At 45.8% G+C, this 19,004-nt stretch overlaps 1 protein-coding gene across 1 annotated transcript; it reads left to right on the forward strand.

The window, feature by feature from the left end:
- Positions 1 to 704: 704 nt before the first annotated feature.
- On the forward strand, positions 705 to 9,885 carry bmf1 (BCL2 modifying factor 1; the record flags this gene model as incomplete). Its single annotated transcript, XM_083683625.1, has 4 exons — positions 705 to 782; positions 3,536 to 3,732; positions 4,639 to 4,841; positions 9,769 to 9,885. The coding sequence occupies exons 2-4, from the start codon at positions 3,561 to 3,563 to the stop codon at positions 9,883 to 9,885; spliced, it is 492 nt and encodes a 163-aa protein (XP_083539751.1). The 5' UTR covers positions 705 to 782; positions 3,536 to 3,560.
- Between the last annotated feature and the right edge of the window lie 9,119 nt (positions 9,886 to 19,004).

The raw sequence follows: 19,004 nt of genomic DNA on the forward strand, positions 1-19,004 counted from the left end.
CCCTGGTTTCAAGACAGATGATTGGGGTTGGGAGATATTTACTTACATTTTCGTGCCAGATGAATGCCAATCTAGAACACATTTGTCTCTATCTGACAGCGTCAGTACAAACCCAACCGTGTAATCCTAAATATGAACATCACATTTTGTCATTAGTTATGTTATTTACACACCTGTTTAAGGTTTTTATTTAGGGCATAATATGATATCAAGTTAGGACCAAATCTGCATTGCAATCAAAGTCTGTGTATTTGCCATCAAAATACAGTGCATTCAATATTTCATTTTTAATGCATATAACTGGCATGCCTATATCTTGTCATACTAGTCTTTTCATCATGAAGTTACGCTTCATTGATCGGTCAGCTGAGCCCGGGCCTAGTACAAACGTAGAGCAGTCTCGTGCTAGAGGGAATTTCCCATCCACGTGTCTGAATACGCGATTTGGAAGGCGGGATCATAACAAACGCGCTGATTGGTTACATGAGCCATATGCTAATCCATCTTAAAGGGACACACACCATCTTCCGTCAAATACAATCGTCACATTCTTCTGCGGCTTTAAGAGCACTTTATTTACTTTTGTCAGCGTTGACGCCCCGTTTGAGGGCGGAGTGACTTTGTAGCTGACGTCTGCGAAATGAAATCAGCTTGTTGCCATTTGTCTCACAGAATGAAAGTTGTCTTGGAGTGATACGGACTAATTCACTTGATTTGGCAGAGATCAGAAAACTATTTTTTTTCCCCATACACCCGTAATACATCAAAAGACATACCTTGCGGTAAGTGTCCCTTATTCATGTTTTCTTACTTTGGTGGTATGCTCGAGCAAAGATAACTAGATAATACCTGTTGTGTTGTTGTTATTGTTGGCCCCATGCTTTACTTTGGTTTGCTGGGAATACAATTTTCCTGTTATACAAACGTTGTCGCCCGATCAAAAAAAAAACCATCTTATTGAACGCTGTCATCCTGATCGCCTTCTTCTAATGAGTGGATGGGCCGATCGGTTCTCTCTGTGTCCGATGACAATTAGCCGTAGCACCGGTAAATATGAAACTAGGAAAATTTCCTAATGAAATTAGGAAAAAAATACGGGACGTCACCTTCGAATTTTAAATTATGATTTTGGGAATAGACATGTCCTACACCGAAGTCTTACAATTTCACGAACTTGGTTAATAAACAAATTGTGATAAATTGTGATGTATAATAAATAATTGTATGTAGGCTAAGCTTTCAGAGCGTGTCACGACTCACGGTGGAACAGTGAAATGCCGTGTCGCTGCAGACGCAACGCCGGCCGGGCTTGTCGGTTGAGGAAGATTTATCATTTTCTCCGGAGTCTCGGAGTGATTTAGCGTCACCGCTCTGCCGCGGTCGCATTTTTAGCTAGAAGTCACCCACTTATAAGAAGTGTCGAGTTTCTCACCTATGATAAGCTATGAGCTTCTTAAGCGTAGTTTTAGACAGCGCACTATGATGAATCATGCATACATGATACACAATTATAAGGAACCACATAACTACCCCCACGCTCCTAATCAGTCTTCATTCACAACCTTATTTTTTATAGATATAATACTCTCGAACTCTAAATATGACCTGTTTAACGGAGGTTAGGGCGGATGATACAGTGTATTTCTGCGAGGTTATGGGTCGTTGTGGTGTAAATGAGCACAGACTGTGAGTGTTAACTTAAGAGTTAAAGCCTGCTGTACAACTCCTCCTCCGGCTGGCTCGATCGGGCTGATCAGTCAGGCTGGGGGATGTTAAATCATACTGGACTGTTCTTACTGTATATAATGTTTCAGATGTCTAATTTATTTTTATTCTATTATTTTATTGTCACTTTATTTTGTTGTTGTTGTTGTTTGTGATGTGAGCTGCTGTAACACCTTAATTTCTCCTCGGGGATCAATAAAGTTGTGTTAGTTCTGTTGGAGGTCTGAGGGTGTGAACTGAACTGCTGCTGTGCGTGTGCGTGTGCGTGCGTGTGCGTGCGTGTTATTATTCGAGCCCAATCCAGCAGGGGGAGCCACTCACTGACATACACACACACACACACACACACACACACACACACACACACACACACACACACACACACACACACACACACACACACACACACACACAAAGAGTAGACACTGGTCTGCGGTAGAGAGCTGTAAAGCAGTCGTAACAAAATACCCCCAGAATATCTTGTGCTTTTTTTTGGTTTGCTGCAACTTCCATGTTCTTGTCTTGTGTTTGTCAAAACAAAGCACTGAGTGGTTTTACACATAGGGCTTTTTGTGAATGCATACAGCAGGATGGCATAGTTGCTGAGGTCTAACATTTGCATTCAAGAGACTGAGGAAAATCTGCTTACATTGGGTGAAGAAATAAAAACTCTCCTCAGACACTGGCATGCTGACAGACCCCAAGGAAAGGAGAGTGGGCCGGTCTTTTCCTCAAAGACTGTCATTACCCATTTGCTTCGGACTCTCATTTGGAAGTGGTGTGGTGTGGTAGGAGCCTAACCCTGTATTAGAGGATTGATGGAGAGTCTTGAGAGGGTTCACAAGGCTACTTCGATTTCAGCAGTATTTTGATAACTCTTTGACCCCCCCCCCCCCCCCCCCCCCCCCCGTATCATTCAAGACTGTGGTTGCGACTATGGCACTTGAGAGATGGATGCCTGCCCTGATAGTCAAAGGCCTGAGAAGAACTCAAGCATGAGACACTGCCTTTACTCGAGGGATCCTCTGTGAGTTATTGCAGCAATGTGCCGAATGAAACTTCATCATTCAATTCTATCACTTTATTATTCATTCAAAGCCCTTTTCAAGATTGATTGAAATTATTCTAATCATTAAGGTGAAGGCCCCTCACACTTGGCCCTGGTGTTCTAGTTTGCAAGGCTCTCCTTAGCTCTGTCTGGTTGTACTCACAGTGTGACACTCACAGACTTTGTGCTAGGTACCAAACCAGCCACAAGTCTTTTGGGCTGAGGAGAGAGACAGAGACACTGCTTCTCACTCAACCCTGTCTGCCAAACCCCCATTTAGGTAAATTTAGTAACCAAGTCTCCTAACCACCGTCAATTGTGTGGTTTGATCACCGTGACAAGCGGAGTGATTTGTCTAAATCAGCACTGTGAGTCCCTCACCACAGGCAAAGCAGATCCCTCGGTTCCTCCACTGGACCCTGCTGTGGCCATGTCTTCAGATTTTGGGGGTAGTATTTATTTAAGGGTAGTTATTATGGATAAGGAACGTTGTCTTTAATGGTAATTAGGTCAGAGTTTTCAGAGACGGCTGCTCTTTAGATGAGTGGCCTACATTTGCAGAATTACAAAGTTCTGGCTAAATGGACTTCTACGCAATCACTATTTGTCTGAGGAAACTAGATCTTTACCCTGTGTCCAGAAATGAAGAATGACATGATGATGATGATGATGATGATGACAGACCTACTGTCCTACTTACTAAAGTGCAACTCCACAGAACTCTGACACCTGTCTCTCTCTCTCTCTCTCCTCTGCCTGCAGGCCGCCCAACCCAGAGCGCCCCCGTATGGATGATGAGGAGGATGATGTGTTTGAGCCAGACTCCCACTGTTGGCGCACAGCCTTCAGGGAGATAAAGTACGAGGACAGGGGCACCCAGACGCCCAGCCCTGCCCTGGCACTGCCCAACGGCATGCAGCCCTGTGGAGTGTCCAAGGAGCCCAGACCACTCTTCTACGGTGAGACCTTAACACACACACACACACACACACACACTCACACTCACACTCACACTCACACTCACACTCACACTCACACTCACACTCACACTCACACTCACACACACACTCACACTTAGAGCTGGATTAAGATTGATGTAAATGTAAAGTTCAAATGATCACACAGAGTACATTGTTTCACACACACACACACACACACACACACACACACACACACACACACACACACACACACATTCAAACATAGGCCTTCGTGTCTCATCCTGTACGGTAAGGCAGAAGTGTGTGTGTGTGTGTGTGTGTGTGTGTGTGTGTGTGTGTGTGTGTGAAACCACAATGTGAAACCTAGTGTGAAAACTAGGTAGGCCCTAACAGTGGAGCTGTGCTGTTCTCAACCGCCTGGCGCCTGATAGTCCCGGCCACTGCAGCTTTTATGGCCTGTGCGGAGTGTACCCAGCTGCTCTGCCATCAAAAGGCGCCAGACAGGGTGGGTGGTGACTCAGAAAGGACAGACGTGACAGCAGCCCATACCTGTATGACCGACCCCTCACTTGGACACCGGGGAGAACTGGCTGTGAGAGATGCCCAACGTGGGCCGTCACACTTGGAGATAAAGCTAGCTATGGATACCGATAAGAAATGAGGCCAAACACCAGACTCGGGCCCCGTTCAAAACAACCTCCGTAACAACTCACCTCAACTCACCTGGCCAGAGTTTAGAGTTTTGATTGCCATTTATGGCTGTTGACTCATTCACCGTGTTTGATAAAGTATTCTTCCTGGAAAAGACAGAGTGAGACACCAGAGTGTTGTGTGATGGATCATATGGCACCTACACAGAACTGACAGAAGTCGAATCGATAACATGAGGGAGAGCAGTCACCAATGATCTTGTCTTCTCCGCAGGCAACGCAGGTTTTCGATTGCACTTCCCGGCGAGCTTTGAGCGTGTTGGAGACCCAGAGGAGGAGGAGGACGAGGAGGAGGAGGAGGAGCGAGGGAGGATGGAGAGACTACGGCAGCAGCCAGGAGTACACAGCGTGGAGGCCCGCATTGGCCAGAAACTCCAACTGATCGGAGACCAGTTCCACCAAGAACACTTTCAACTGGTAAGGAGATAACACACTCTTGACTGAACACAGCTAAAGCTAAAGCCAGGGGCTAGCGTAGACCGTAGAGAGAGAGCAGCGCTGTTCGCTGTTCGCTTTTTCCAAGCTGTGTCCCAGTGTCCCGTGTTTGTTTTGGCCAGGCGATGTTCGTACATTAGCCCAGTGTTCTGACCTGTCGTTCTACCCCCCCAAGACACAGCTTAAACCAGGGCAGCCTCTCCCTCAGCGCAAAGCCCTCCTCCTCCTCCTCCCCCGCCCCCCCTCCCCCCACCCCCCGTCCCCCCCCCCGTCCCCCACCCCCCGCCTCCACTTCCTGTTTATTTCTCTCTGCCTTTCTTCCCCCGTTTCCTCCTCAAGCTGCCTCCACAGGGGGCATGGGGGAGGCCAAATGAGGCACAACAACTGTGTGGTCAGGGTGACACTGTCCACTTAGCTGATAGTTACTGTGCTGGAAGACACTGTCTGCATTGAAGTGGTTTAACTGTTACACTTGACATAAGTGTGGGTGTATTAGTGGTACTGTAGAACTATGTATCTCTGAGAGCTTTAAGAGCACAAGTGGCACATTCAGCAGAGAGAGAAAAACAAGGAGGACAAGAAAAAAAACTAAGACACACGCACGCACACACACACACACACACACACACACACACACACACACACATACACACACACACACACACACACTCACAAGCTCTGAAGAACAGAAAAAGCAGAAGTGGCCGGACTAGGTAAACATGTTGTAACCCGAAGCTTGGCGCGTGAGCCCAGGGGGAACAGCTGTGGTTAGGGAGTCTCCAGTCAGTCCTGCCCGTCGCCGAGGACAACCTGCAGTAGACGCCCAAATAAGAGGCCTCTGTGGCCGCCAGAGGAGGGGCCGTGAGCACGGGGGGGGGGGGGGGGAGGGGGGTTGATAATGATGGCATTAAAGTTACCCAGTCACTTAATATACACACAATAAGAACAGGGATTTAGAACGGCCTCATCCGGCCGACTAAAAAGACTGTTTTGAATTTCCTCAAAACTTGATGTTGTAGTGGCTTTGGCTTTCACACGGATATTCAAGAGGCTACTTCTATTGAAACATGGTGTTCTAATTAGATCAGCACGGCTCACAGAGACTTCTTGTTTTCCGATCGGTGTGTTTGTGATTTTCTCACACACTCATACTAAGGTTATTTACCCACCACAGTGCTGCCTGTCTGTCTGCGCTGCAGCAGAATGACTCACGTACTACTGTGACTGTGAGAGCGTGACATAGACGGCCCTTATCTGGCCTGTGATACACTGATGCACGGCACCGGCGGCCTGGCCAGCGGAGGAGGAAGTGGCTCCCGCTCTCTCTACTCACTGAGTAAACACCAGACATGCACAGTGAGAGACCTGTGTGATGTCACACATTGTATGGCGAAGCTGCAGAGATGGACGCCCACACAACTGATACTGTTCTGTCAGAAAACGTCTGCCTTTCAGACTTAATCCCAGAGCTTTTCAAGTGGCGGGGATTTGGGATATTGACTTTATTTAGAAACCGGTGCTTTAGAGTTACTTCAGCTCGTGAGGTGATTGACGAGTCTTCTGTCATTCAAGTGGGCAGAATTACGGCTCTGCTCCGGTTCTAGTTCCAGAGGGCCGAACCTCTCGGAGCGTTCAGGCCCGTGTACGTCTGTGTGGCTGGCTGCTGCTGAGTGATGGTTGGACACGCTAACCCAAACAGATCAGTGTGGTTTTGTATGCGTGATCTCCAGTTTAGCCCATGGCTGCTATTCCTGGCGCTGTGGTTTAGTCGTGCAATTAAGTCTTCAGCAGTGAGGTAGGTAGCCCACCTCCAGCTACTGGCTCTTGGAACCCCCCCCCCCTCTCTCTCTCTCTCTCTCTCTCATGTCCATGTTGTTTTTCTGTCTTTCACTGTCTCTCTCACTCTCTCGCTAGGACCGCTTTCTCTCAGTAATGGCCTCCCTCCCTCCATCTACCCTTCTCCCTCCTGTCAGTGGAGTGATTGCTATCACGTCGAGCAGGAGCATTCCTGTAGACATTCAGACCCGGGTTGGACACCCATCATCCTGACTGACTGACTGGTGAACGATACGCCGCTGCATCTTATCCTGCCCAACCCCCTCCTGTCTCCCTGCCCTGTGAATCCATAGCCCATGGCAGAGGGAGGGATTAGGCCTCTTAAGAGCGTATGAGAGGAGTGTTGGCGCTGACAGATAAATTGCTCTTCAGTCTGAGAGTGCCGGAGGGGACGCTGGGGTCCCCAGAGCGGGGCTGACATGAGCAGGGCGGTCATCTGAGACATGGCAATAATGACAGTTACAATGACAGGAAGACCGCCACTGTCTGCACAGGGCAGGGAGCAGAGTTGGGTTTCATTGGTGTGTTTTTCTAAAGAGTCCTCCCGGTGCCTTCGATGGGAGTGTTGAAAGGCGGGTTGAATGTCCCCCGTGTGTGTGTGTGTGAGTGTGTGAGTGTGTGAGTGTGTGAGTGTGTGTGTGTGTGTGTGTGTGAGTGTGAGTGTGAGTGTGTGTCACAGACCTCCTTTCCTTATCTCCTCACTGTTTCATTGAAAGCGGCCCACTCCTTTCAGCACGGGAAAGGGGAGGATTTAGTTTGATTGTAAAACAAAACATACTTTTCTGTCGGTTATCTCTGGTTCTTTGCCCTTTTTCCATGCACTCATGCTAGATTTAAATAGCAATTGTTGAAGAGACGGTTGTGTTTCCCTCCCCGACTTCCTATTAGCTGTTCCCCTGGCCTGACTCCCTCATCGACTCTCTGGCCAGCGTATCTGCTTGTCTGCTCACCAGATAAACAATGGACGTCCAGGAGCTGACAGAAAGCCTGCATGTGATACTGATAAAGCACATCAGGCTTGTGTAAGAGTGACGACACTCTGTGTCTGGGTAGACTCTGCCTCTCTATCACAACTAGGCTAAATTTAGCCTCTCACAGAGTCACATTTGACAGTTGGTGGCGTGACTTGTGACTGTTGAGCGTCACAGGCCTGCCTACACCACCCTCTTCTCTGGGTTGGGTGGAGGGAGAAAAGGGGAAAAGGTCACTCTCACTCTGTCAGGGACTTTCTGCTACTGCTTTTAAAACGACAACATTGTTGTGAGGCGCGTAGATAGCTTTACATACTGATATTTGCGGTGTGTGAACCAGTCCATAGTGTGATAAACACTCACTGACTCATATTACCGATGTGGAAGTGGGATCTAGAACACGGTTACCCACACACACACAGCGACTGTTCAAGGCCTAAATCTGTTTATCTCCCCACAACAAAACACTCCACTGTAATGGTCATGATGCATCACCGGTGTTGTAAAGATGAACAGATATGCTTCATATTCACTCTCTGTTGTGATTGTTTTCGTTTTGGTTCCCTGTGTGGGGCTTCGGCCAAATATGAGAGTTGGCTCGTTCGCGTGTAATTAAGTGCAGTCTGACAGAGGGGTGGGACTGGTTATGGGTTGTCTTTTTGTAATTCGATTTAAAGGAAGAGTGTCTCAGGCTCTTTGTTTACTATGTGTTCGCTACGCTAGCTCTTGCCTCCAACTGCCTCCAGGTGAACTCAGTGGATTATGTAAATGAGGGAAACTTCAATGCTACGCACATACACACATTTTCAAAACATCCCCCCGGTGAGGTTTAGATAAATGCTACAACAGAAAAAAAAACAAGAGCTATCAAGATTCCCAGTAGTAGCTCAAACAGCCGATGGCAATTCCTGATAAAAAATAAAAAATAAATCTTTTTTTCTTTTGAACAAAACCTGGTGTGTGAGAAGCGTGCAGGAGCTGGTCTGAACCTGGCACGAGCTTACGCAACCTTCTGCAATGTTCACTCACCACACTGTAAGAGAGGGGGTATGGAAACCCCAGGCTGCTCGCAAATAGGTCGGTCCCTGACGTTGTACCTACCTAATCACTCTGCAGTCTTATTTTGCGTGCATCGCAAACAGTTGGACGGCGTTGTCTAAAATAAGCAATGTTGGCACAAGTGTATTGTCATGAAAACGCCTATCTTAGTCTTTTGTTGCTCTTCTGTTTGGTTTATGGCCTGTCTGAAAATAGAGCGTTATCAGGTCCAGTGGTCTCCGTGTTGCTCTGCGGAGCTAAGCCCCTGCTCCCATACAGATAGGAGTTCCTGTGGTACTCCCCTCCGCCCCTCCTCAAGAGCGCTCCCTAATCCTATTTAGTGCAATTATCTTATCTCCCCTTCTCAATGGCAGAGATAGCATTATCCTTCTAATCGTTTACAATCCAATTGGCTTTCGAACGAGAGAGAGAGAGAGAGAGAGAGAGAGAGAGAGAGAGAGAGAGAGAGAGAGAGAGAGAGAGAGAGAGAGAGAGAGAGAGAGAGAGAGAGAGAGAGAGAGAGAGAGAGAGAGAGAGAGAGAGAGAGAGAGAGAGAGGAGGCTCCTTCTGTTCTGCTGCTGTTGGCCTCAGCCAGTTAGTGTAGAACCTCCTTGACTACACAGCTGTTGTGGTAAATGTGTCTATGGCATGGAATGGTAGTTAGTGATACACACACACACACACACACACACACACACACACAGGCTGTAAAGGCTTCTCAATCCTGCACACAAAAGAGACAACACTAATAAGTGGTGCTGGGGACAGACTGTTGTGGAAATACCAACCTCGTTCCGGTGTCTGGTTCTGACTTACCCCCTCCCCAGTTTACCCCCTTCTCCCTGCCCAGTGTCAATCGGCAGCACACATCCCAGCCAAAACAGACCCAAAGCTCCATCTGAATACCCCGCTCAGTGACTGATGATGCCATCTTTTGTCATGGAGTGCCAGTTTCCTGACGGTCCTGTCTCCACATCCTGTACTGACTCACTCTTCTCTTCTCTTCTCTTCCCTTCTCTCTCTCTCTCTCTCTCTCTCTCTCTCTGTGTCTTGTTTTGTTGCAGTATAACAGAAACCAAAGGAACCAGGGGCCGTTGTGGTGGCGACTGGCGTCGGCTCTGCTCACGCTCCTGTTTGCGAGGGAGGCCATCGGTGGCAGAGGGGGTGCATGGCGGAGGTGAGAAGAACCACCCTTCCCCCCTCCTCTCCAAACCATCTCTCTGAGGGACTGGATTCAAAATGGCACTGTCAAATCTAACACGGGTCTGTTGGGGGAAAAAAGAAGAAGAAGAGAGAGGAGGTCACCGCAGGACGGAGACAACCATTTTTTTTTTTTTTTTACAAGGTCTTGTTTTTTTGTTGTTTTTTTTCCGAGAAGATGCCATGTTGTTTCACAAGATTCCTCTACGGGACGACGTCCATATTTTTGGTAAAATGTGTGATGATGTAGTATTTTGTACAGTATGTTGTCGTTGTGTTGTTGTTGTTGTTGTTGTTTTTGAATTTCTTTGCACTTCCATATGTGTACACCTTGAGTGACCTCCATGGGTCCTGGAAATGCCTTATCAATGTCTCCTGCCACAACTGAACGACCATTCAGAACTTAGTAACATAAGTTTGGGAAGAGCTTGAGAAGGAACTGAAGTGGTTCAAGGGGTTTTCTTTTCTGAAGTGTGTCCCAGGTTAACCGGTCAACTTACTAATTTCCAAAGAGGCAGTTTCTCCGAACAAAGCATTTTGCACCTCAACTTGTCCTTCTCAATGGGGATTTATAGACTGTTTTTAACTGTGTTGACAACTCTTTGCTCTTCCAGTCACTTTCATTGTATTGATTTTAAACATAGAACCATTTTCCCCAGTGTCATTAAATGTCATGAGAACAAAATGAAGCACTCAAAGGCTTCCAAAATGGTTAGTTTCGCAATGTCACTCCCCCAAATAATGTATTGCATGCTTGAGGAAATCAATGTGTTATGAAGGCAAGTCAAGATACAATTTCCAGGACAAGTGTGTATCCCATGAGGTACTCCATGGCCTCTACATTATTTCAGAAAGAACACCACATATCTTACAATAATCTAAGACTATTATGGAACTTTTGCTAATCTCATACTAACCCCAAACTGGACCCCAGCACCTGAAAGAGAGAGAGAGTGTGCTGCTGGTAATTTCAGTCTCTGAAGACTTCCATGCCCTTTAAGTGGAGCTATGGATCCACTGTGTTTGCACTAGAGTACACCAGTACACCAGTACACCAGTCAGGAGTCGATGATATGTAACGAAGCCAACCTCTGTCATTTAATGAAGGTCTTTAACAATGTCTGATTCCTCATGGTAGAATTAAAGTGTTTTTTTTACTCGCATGTCCTAGACATATCACCCTGGGAGCTGACTGAATATGGACAGTTATCAAAACCAAAAATCTCAAGGACCAGTGGTACTGGTTACGAAGGGTTGACATGGAACAGGGTGCATCATTGACATTTTTTCTGGGGTTTTTTCGTCGTTGTTGTTTTTTTTTTTTAACCCTTTTTATCCGGTGTACTTTCTTACCCATCGTCAGAGGTTCATGTGTATTCTGGACACCAAAGCAATACTGACCAAACAAACCTGTGAAATAACAGCATCTCCTTGTCTCTCAGGATATAATACTTATGTGGGGTTTTGTACTATCTTTTTGTACCTATCGGTTGATCCTGTAGTCCTCAGATCCTGTGGTGTGACCTTTTGATAGCAATGACCACTGTTCATCCAATTGACACGAGAACCGGTCTCTGAGATTAGAACATACTTGTGAGTATGTGAGAAAGGCTGTAATTATTGTTGAAAATATAACTATGTTTGAAGACACTGATGCATTCGTGAAGATGCTGTTTGTTGTACTTTTTATTTGTTGGTTATATACTTTTTGTCCACTTTGAAGGAGCATTACACACAGAGACTGTCATTTTAGACATGACTCTTAATTCTGTCATCTTTAGACCTACTAATGTGTCATGTTCTTTTTGCATAATCAGTGGTTTCTGGACCCCTTTGCTTAGAATCCTACAGATGTGTCTCAGGGACAAAGAAAATTATAGGCTAATATTGTTAACCTTGAGAATTCACATAGAGGACATGAAAGAAAAAATGAGGGACTCTCATAGAACAGAACAACTTGAAGGAGTAGAGCAGCTACCGAAGGTCCAGCTTTCTATTGTCTTCACCGGTGGAAATATCAACCTTAATGATAAGATACAAAGGTACAGTTTTAATAGGCCGGTCAGAGGATGGACGATGACTCTTGCCCTGACTGAGTTGAGACAGGGACTACGCTGTAAGTATGTAATGAGCTAAACACCATTGTTGTTGTTTCCTGCAAATCCTGAACGCTGAGCCAGTCATCATAGCCTCCCGTCTCATTGCTCTGTGACTCATTCAGTCTACCGGACATCTGTGTGTACTGCTCCTCCATTTTCTATTCGGACTTTTCGTGTTTTTTTTTTTTTTTCTTCAATTTTTTTATTTATTTCTTTTTGTATTTATTTTTTTGTATATTCGCCCATTTCTACTGTATAGATTAAGGTGTGCAATTCCTCTTCCTTTTTTGGTTTGTAGATGTGTATATGATCTGTTTGTTTGACTCTGTGCAGAGCGAGGGAGTCTGCATGGTTTTTCTGGAAGGTAATGATCTGCAGAGATGGGCCCAATCTGAATTTATCGGCATTTATCTGAATCATCCACGTCATTTCCCCCACATTTAATAAACAGCAGTCCAATCACAATGTTTGGATTGGAGGCCTATAAACGACACAATAAAATCAGATTGATGGGCTATGTCAAAAATACCCTCCTTAATGGACAGGAGTTCAACTGTAGTTCACATAATTGATATCAGTTGACTGGGCATACTTTTTTCCCCTGTAATACATGGCACATGTCACCGTTCAATGTCATCCATGTCACAGAGCATGGGGACAACCTGTTTGGACAAAGTGATGCGAGTCAGATCACTATCAAAATGCCCCCCCCCCCCCTTCGGATGATTTGCCTCATTTTTAAGTCACTGGGCATTGGTTTAATGGGTTCAATCTCCTTTTGCCTCTAGCGTTCTTTTGTAATCAATATGCACTGGAAAGTACTTTGTGTCCGTAGATCCCGTGGGTCCCTGAGCTACCTTTTTGTACAGTTGCAGTATATACTCTGGATTGTTCTCCCAGAGGTCTGCCATGTGCTGAACTGGCTGGGGATGCCTGCAGTATAGCAGTGCATGGACCGGCGATGTCCTGCACATGACAGTCTGTTTGATTTCTTGGAAAGGGAAACAAGCCACCATGGTGCCCAGTATCATTTGTCAGAAGGGGTTCTGAGGCCATGCAGAGTTGATGATGGCTCATGCCACCTTTTATCACAGGACGTACAAGTCTAGAGAAACCCTGGATTGGGATTTGTATTTTATGGAAACCGTCAGTGTCTTGAATTTGTATTACTTTCTATTCATTTGAAGTTTTTGAGGAAGGTTTCAATTTTTATGTTTATTGTTTTTTTTTTTTTTACGAGAATATTTCTTGCTCATGGTCTTTCTTAACTTTTTACAATGTCATTTCATATGAACGGGGTCTACTTTTATATGGACAGTTCAGGCTTATGAATCCTTTTTAATACCTGTTGGATGTTTTCAAGTCCAATGAGATCAAGGGCTTTTTATACATAAGAAATGAACTTGCAACATTCCTTGTGCATCTCATTCTGGTGTAAAAACGCAACCACAAAATGTAATTCTGTTTGTGGTTCTGTTTGACCTCGGAGGTTAGATCATAAAACTATGGAACATTGCCCTTCCTTGAAGAACTGATGAACTGTGTACATGTAATACTAAAAACCCTGGAAAATGCCTTTAACTGCTCAGTCTCAACAAAGTCTTGATTATCACACACTCTCTGTATACTAAGAAAAGAGACCCAGCGAAAATGTAGCATATTTGTAAAACATTGACTGTGTGTTTTCGAGACTGTACTGTGCACTCATTTCTTTTTTGTGTGTTTTCATTTTTGTTTATATGATATGGAAGTATGGACAATGTGTTATGTAGTGCAATATGCTTGTACATAAGAGCTTTGCTCTACAAATCTTTTTTCTGAATTTCTTGTTGTTTTATTGGTACTTTTTTTTTTTTTTTAAATAAAATTGTATTGAAAATGTAAAAGGCTTGTCTGTTTTTTCTCTCAAAGAAAGTTCCCCCATTATTAAAGCACAGTTTCTTTCTATTCTTTTCTCTGGCTTCCTCCCACTAAGACCAACATCGAGACTTCAATTTGTTTTAAGGAGTGTATCATTGTGAAATTAAGCCCTTGGAACTAGCCAGGCATTTGAAGCTAGCCAGGCATTTGGCTGCAGCCGTGCCCATCACATCCCTCCTGCTGAGAGGTCATTAATTTAGTGGAAGCCATGGAGCTTTCAGCCTTACACTAATGACTGCCTGTCTGTACTGTACACACACACACACACACACACACACACACACACACACACAGGCCAGTATGGCAAGGTAACGGTGACACTGAGGATGAGTAGCACAGATGACCTGTGTCCTGGTCTCCAGCAGAGCTCCACTGAGGGAAGTGTCCATGTATAGAGCGAATGAGAGGAGTCCTTTCGCGCTACATTATTGTCACTACCTCAAAGGTCACAAACTCTGCTGTTGAGCCTGCAGATTAGTTATACTACTCACGCTCTCATGGCTGGAGGCTTGATATATTGCTGATGACAGATATAAACATGAAAGTTCATAGTTCATCACTATAGTCTGGGGAATATTAGTGTCTGGCATTTATAATGAAAATACACAACCACACAAGGTTCTTGTTGGGTTCATTAAACTTTTTTTTTTGTAAGACTTTGTATATCAACATCCAAACCTAGCCATTTTAAAGGGCATGTACTAGTTTATGTTCCTGTGTTTTCAAGCGTCTGACAAGGATTACAGTAAAGCTCTATTTTGCAACTCCTACAAGCTCTTTGGCTGATGTGAGCAGACAAATCAAAGCTGGTCTGTCTCTAAAGCCACCTCGCCTTTGGGTGATGTGTTGTGGACGCGTGGCGGCTCTATTGTCATGGCTGCCAGGTATGATTTCACACCTCACTGACACCCGACTCACCTGTTTGGCCACTTCCAGCAGGAAAACTCCCTTGCCCGGGGGCCCTGGCACCGGCACACGTGTGTGTCAGAGGATGTGGTAGGTACAGTCTGAGCACCGGGGGGACAAGAGTAATCCTATAACGGCCAGGGTTCACAACGCAAACAACAGAACTGCTCAGTGCCTCGTTCCTAATCTTGTAGCATTGTCGTTTTAAGTACGAATCAAACCTTGGAAAGAGCAAATACTCAGTGATGATATACACAACTTGAGACTGAAAGCCAAACAAACTGAAGCTGTCCTCCTGGGTGTTATCTGTATCGTGATTGTACTTTGTTTGTGTGGATATGAGGGGGAGGATGATAATCCTCTCCTTGTGTAAGTCTTCCTCAGAGGGTAAACAACTCCTGCAGCAGGTTCCCTGGCTCCCTCACTCACTAGTTCTCTGGCTCTCTGGCTCTTGGACTCTCTAACTCTCCCTGACTTTCTAACTCTCAGACTCGTTACTTTGTGTGCTCTCCGTCTCCCAAGCTTGCTGGTTCCCGAGCGCTCTGGCTCCCTAGCCCAATCCTGTTGGCTCAGCACTTCTGTGGGTATAGTCTTGGCTCTCCCTGGCCTAAACAATGGCTCCTCTGTTCCCCCCTGGCCACCATGCTGAAAGAGACACCCATTAGAGGGAGCGTCTATCTCTGGGGTCAGACCCAAGGGTCACTCACAAGTGCAGCTCTTGTTTATGTCTGCAAAGCCAATCAAAACACTGCAGCTATGTGTTAACTCCTTCACGTCTGAATCTTCGGCAGAGTTGGGACGGTTCACAAGAGGAGAGAGAAGAAGACTTTGTGATCTGGCTCAGCTGAGGAGCGTTTGGTCGGTCCAGTATGTTGCAGGTTTCGTGGAGTGTGTTTTTGCTGACAGCGGTGCTCCGTGCATCAGATCAGACACGATATCATTATAGTTCATAAAGGAGCTGTGAGCTGGAGAATAACAGCAAATTAGCACTGACAGGCCGCTCAGCACCTCCTCTGCTCCCCCGCCACAGAATCACCCCACAGCACTGCACTCTCTCCCACACAACTACCACCCCACACCAGCACACAGAGGTAATTACTAAATGATCACCTAGGAGCACACTCATTTCATTAACCTGTAATTTTAGGCAGACATGTTTTCTGAGGGAACATCGAGTGGCTACAGTTCATTTTAATGTGGCTCCTACCTGACATGAATTACTCAGTGACGATAGTAATTTGACCCTATTAGCAATCAGACAAAGCACACACCAGGAGGTGGGGGTGTCAGTTGGTTCCATTTGTTGTCACATTTATTGTTCTCCGTCTTTGTCAGGCGAGGTGGCACCCCGTGAGTAACGCTTTGCTGTGACCCAGGAGTTAAGGATGTCCTGTATCACCATTGTTATTTCATGAAAATGAGAAGGAGAAGGATGTTTCATGTTTATATGTAAACCCGTTGATTAATCATTGTCTTCGTTTCTTTGTTTTGTTTGTTGATGTTACTGTTAGTCTTGAGAGACATGTTTGATCTGAATACATCATCAACGAGGGGAACAATAATGGAAATGGCTTGAAGCCAAACCTGAAGCAGCAGCAGTTCTGTGTTGTTGTCCCCCCCCCCCCCATGCTGAGTGACAGCACCAAAACACTGTGGTCACTAGATTGCATGTCAGATGAAGCTGATGGTGGAGCACTGGTGTTGTTAATATGGAGGCATATTAAATAGGGGATATAACCAACCTCATGATGACAGCACTTTTTTAATTTTGTTTAAGATTGCCCTTCATATTGCACTGCGCACTTTTTTCATTATTTGCTTTTGTTACATTTAATTGCCATGTCTGTGCCTTGGCTAGAAAAACATTTGAGTGCCCTCAAGCTTCTGACTCAGTTGTACTCAAGGTATTAGTGTGTTATAACACACATGTCAGTAATCTCGGATCCCAGAATCTCATCTCTTGAGGCTATAACATATGTAATAAGATGTGTTTATGCTTATGACTAAAACTAACATCATCATCATCGTCATCAAGCATTTGTCATAGTCAGACAAATCATGTGTCACATAATTTGTTATTGTGCCAGTTGTATCACCCTCTGCAGAGGCAACAGTCCACATGTCCCAACAACCTCAGCTGCGTCATAAACAACACAAAGAGAGAGACTCTTAAATGTCCTCTCGATCTCCTTTTCTGTCAGACTTGTTCATTCTCTGTACACATTTGGCCCAGAGAGAGTGCACAGTTGTCAAGGGAACGTTAGCTAAACCAACACAGCCACATGCAGTGGGGAGGGGGGAGGGTCATAGGGCCTGCTTGGGCATCGCAGGCGGGGTCAGCAGAGGGGTCAGCTGACCTCCTCCAGCACACCCACCCCCCCCTCCCCAACTCTGCTCTGCCACCATAGCACAGCTGGGAGGTGAGCCACAGTGCACACAGCTGTCCGCTGATGGATCTGTTGACCCCTGGTCCACACTCTTAACTATTTGTATTCTTTGTTTGTCTTTTATTGCAATTGAAAGCAAGGTCATACAGTATTCTGATCTTCATGTCCTTATGTAGAACTTGTAATGACTACACACTTATCCACTACAACAGAGTGGTCTGGATTACTAGGTTGTTGAATTAATGTATACTTAGACACCAAAGTGGGTGTTTTTTTTTTGTTTTTTTTTTTTTTTAATTAAGAGAAGCTGAGACAGTAAGTACTAATCTCTTGGTCTCAGTGTTAGAATCTCACTGTGTTAGAATGTCACATTCTGTCCATATTCTGCATTGTTGCACTTGGATCCCTTTGTTGTTCTGGAACTCTCTTTATACTTCTGCTCTTGAGGGGTGATTGTGCAATCACCATGAGGCTGGTACATACTGCAGTTGAGTTCTCCTGTGTTTACCAAGAACAACCCAGCAGAGCCTAGTCCTTTGTTGAGCGGCAGTCACTCCCAGCCTCACAGCTGTGACACACACGCAAGCACAGGCACACACACACACACACACACACACACACGTACGCACACACACACACACACACACACACACACACACACACACACACACACACGTACGCACACACACACACACACACACACACACACACACACACACACACACTCGCACAATCTCTGACTCACAAACACTCGCAGTATCCTGCGGTCAAGGGGAGGGATTTAAAATCCTCCAAGCACAGCACATGAACCTAGTGAACTTGCCTTTTTTTGTCTCCTGCTGGCTATTTGTTTTCTGGGACTACATTTTCTACTTTATCGCTTTTAAAAAGCCTCACGCTTATCTGTTGCCATTCTGACCCCAATTAAAAGATCCAAACTGCAAAACTTGTGCACAGTAGGCAGTTGTTGTGTCTGTAAATCCCTGCTTTGGAATGTAGCTCAAGGTATATGGTCTAATTACGCTTAGGAGATGTCACTCGATAAACAAACCAAGTCATTGTTGAGAACTAATTGGCAGAAAAAGGTTCCTGTAAGGAGAAAATAAGCAGTCGCCGTGGTTTCCTGAGGACACACCAGTCTGACTTCTTGCTCGGTCGGCTCCGCATGTGGCGCTCGGTAATGAGAGCAGAGTTTGCTCATGCCCAGTTTCCAGACAGACTCGCGCTGAGAGAGACAGCTTGTGTCTTTCCAGGCAGGCTAGTCAGATAAAGAGAGAGGGCATGAAGGAGCCTTCTGGCTAAAGCCAGTCCAGTTCAGTGGGTGCGTTTTTTTTCCACGGAGGCAGTTGGCTGGGCGCCAGAGACGTCAGGCAGGCTGCCTTGTTAGCGTGCCTCACCTTGATAACAGAAGTGTGGCGGGAGGGACGGATGGGGCCTTGGAGGGATAAACAACAAGCACACCAGGGGGGCGGGGTTTGGGAGCTCGGCGTGCGTGCGTACTGCAGGTTTGTGTGCGTGCGTCTGCTCACGCAACGGATTCCTGCGAACAGTAACAACTGCAAAAACATTTGGGAAAGTGTTAAACTCTGAGCCATTTTTCCAAGCTCAGGTTTCACAACAGCAGACCGAGTCCTCTCTTTCTCTTGCTCGATCGCTCCCTCCCTCCCTCCCTCCCTCCCTCCCTCCCTCCCTCCCTCTAGCTACCCTCCTCCTCTTCACTCTTGTACTTTTCCCTCCTTTTCTCTTGCTTCCCCCTCTCCTTCTCTCCCCCTCTCTCCTGCATACACA

This window comes from Argentina silus (assembly GCF_951799395.1).
Source record: "Argentina silus genome assembly, chromosome: 13".
Lineage (NCBI taxonomy): Eukaryota > Metazoa > Chordata > Actinopteri > Argentiniformes > Argentinidae > Argentina > Argentina silus.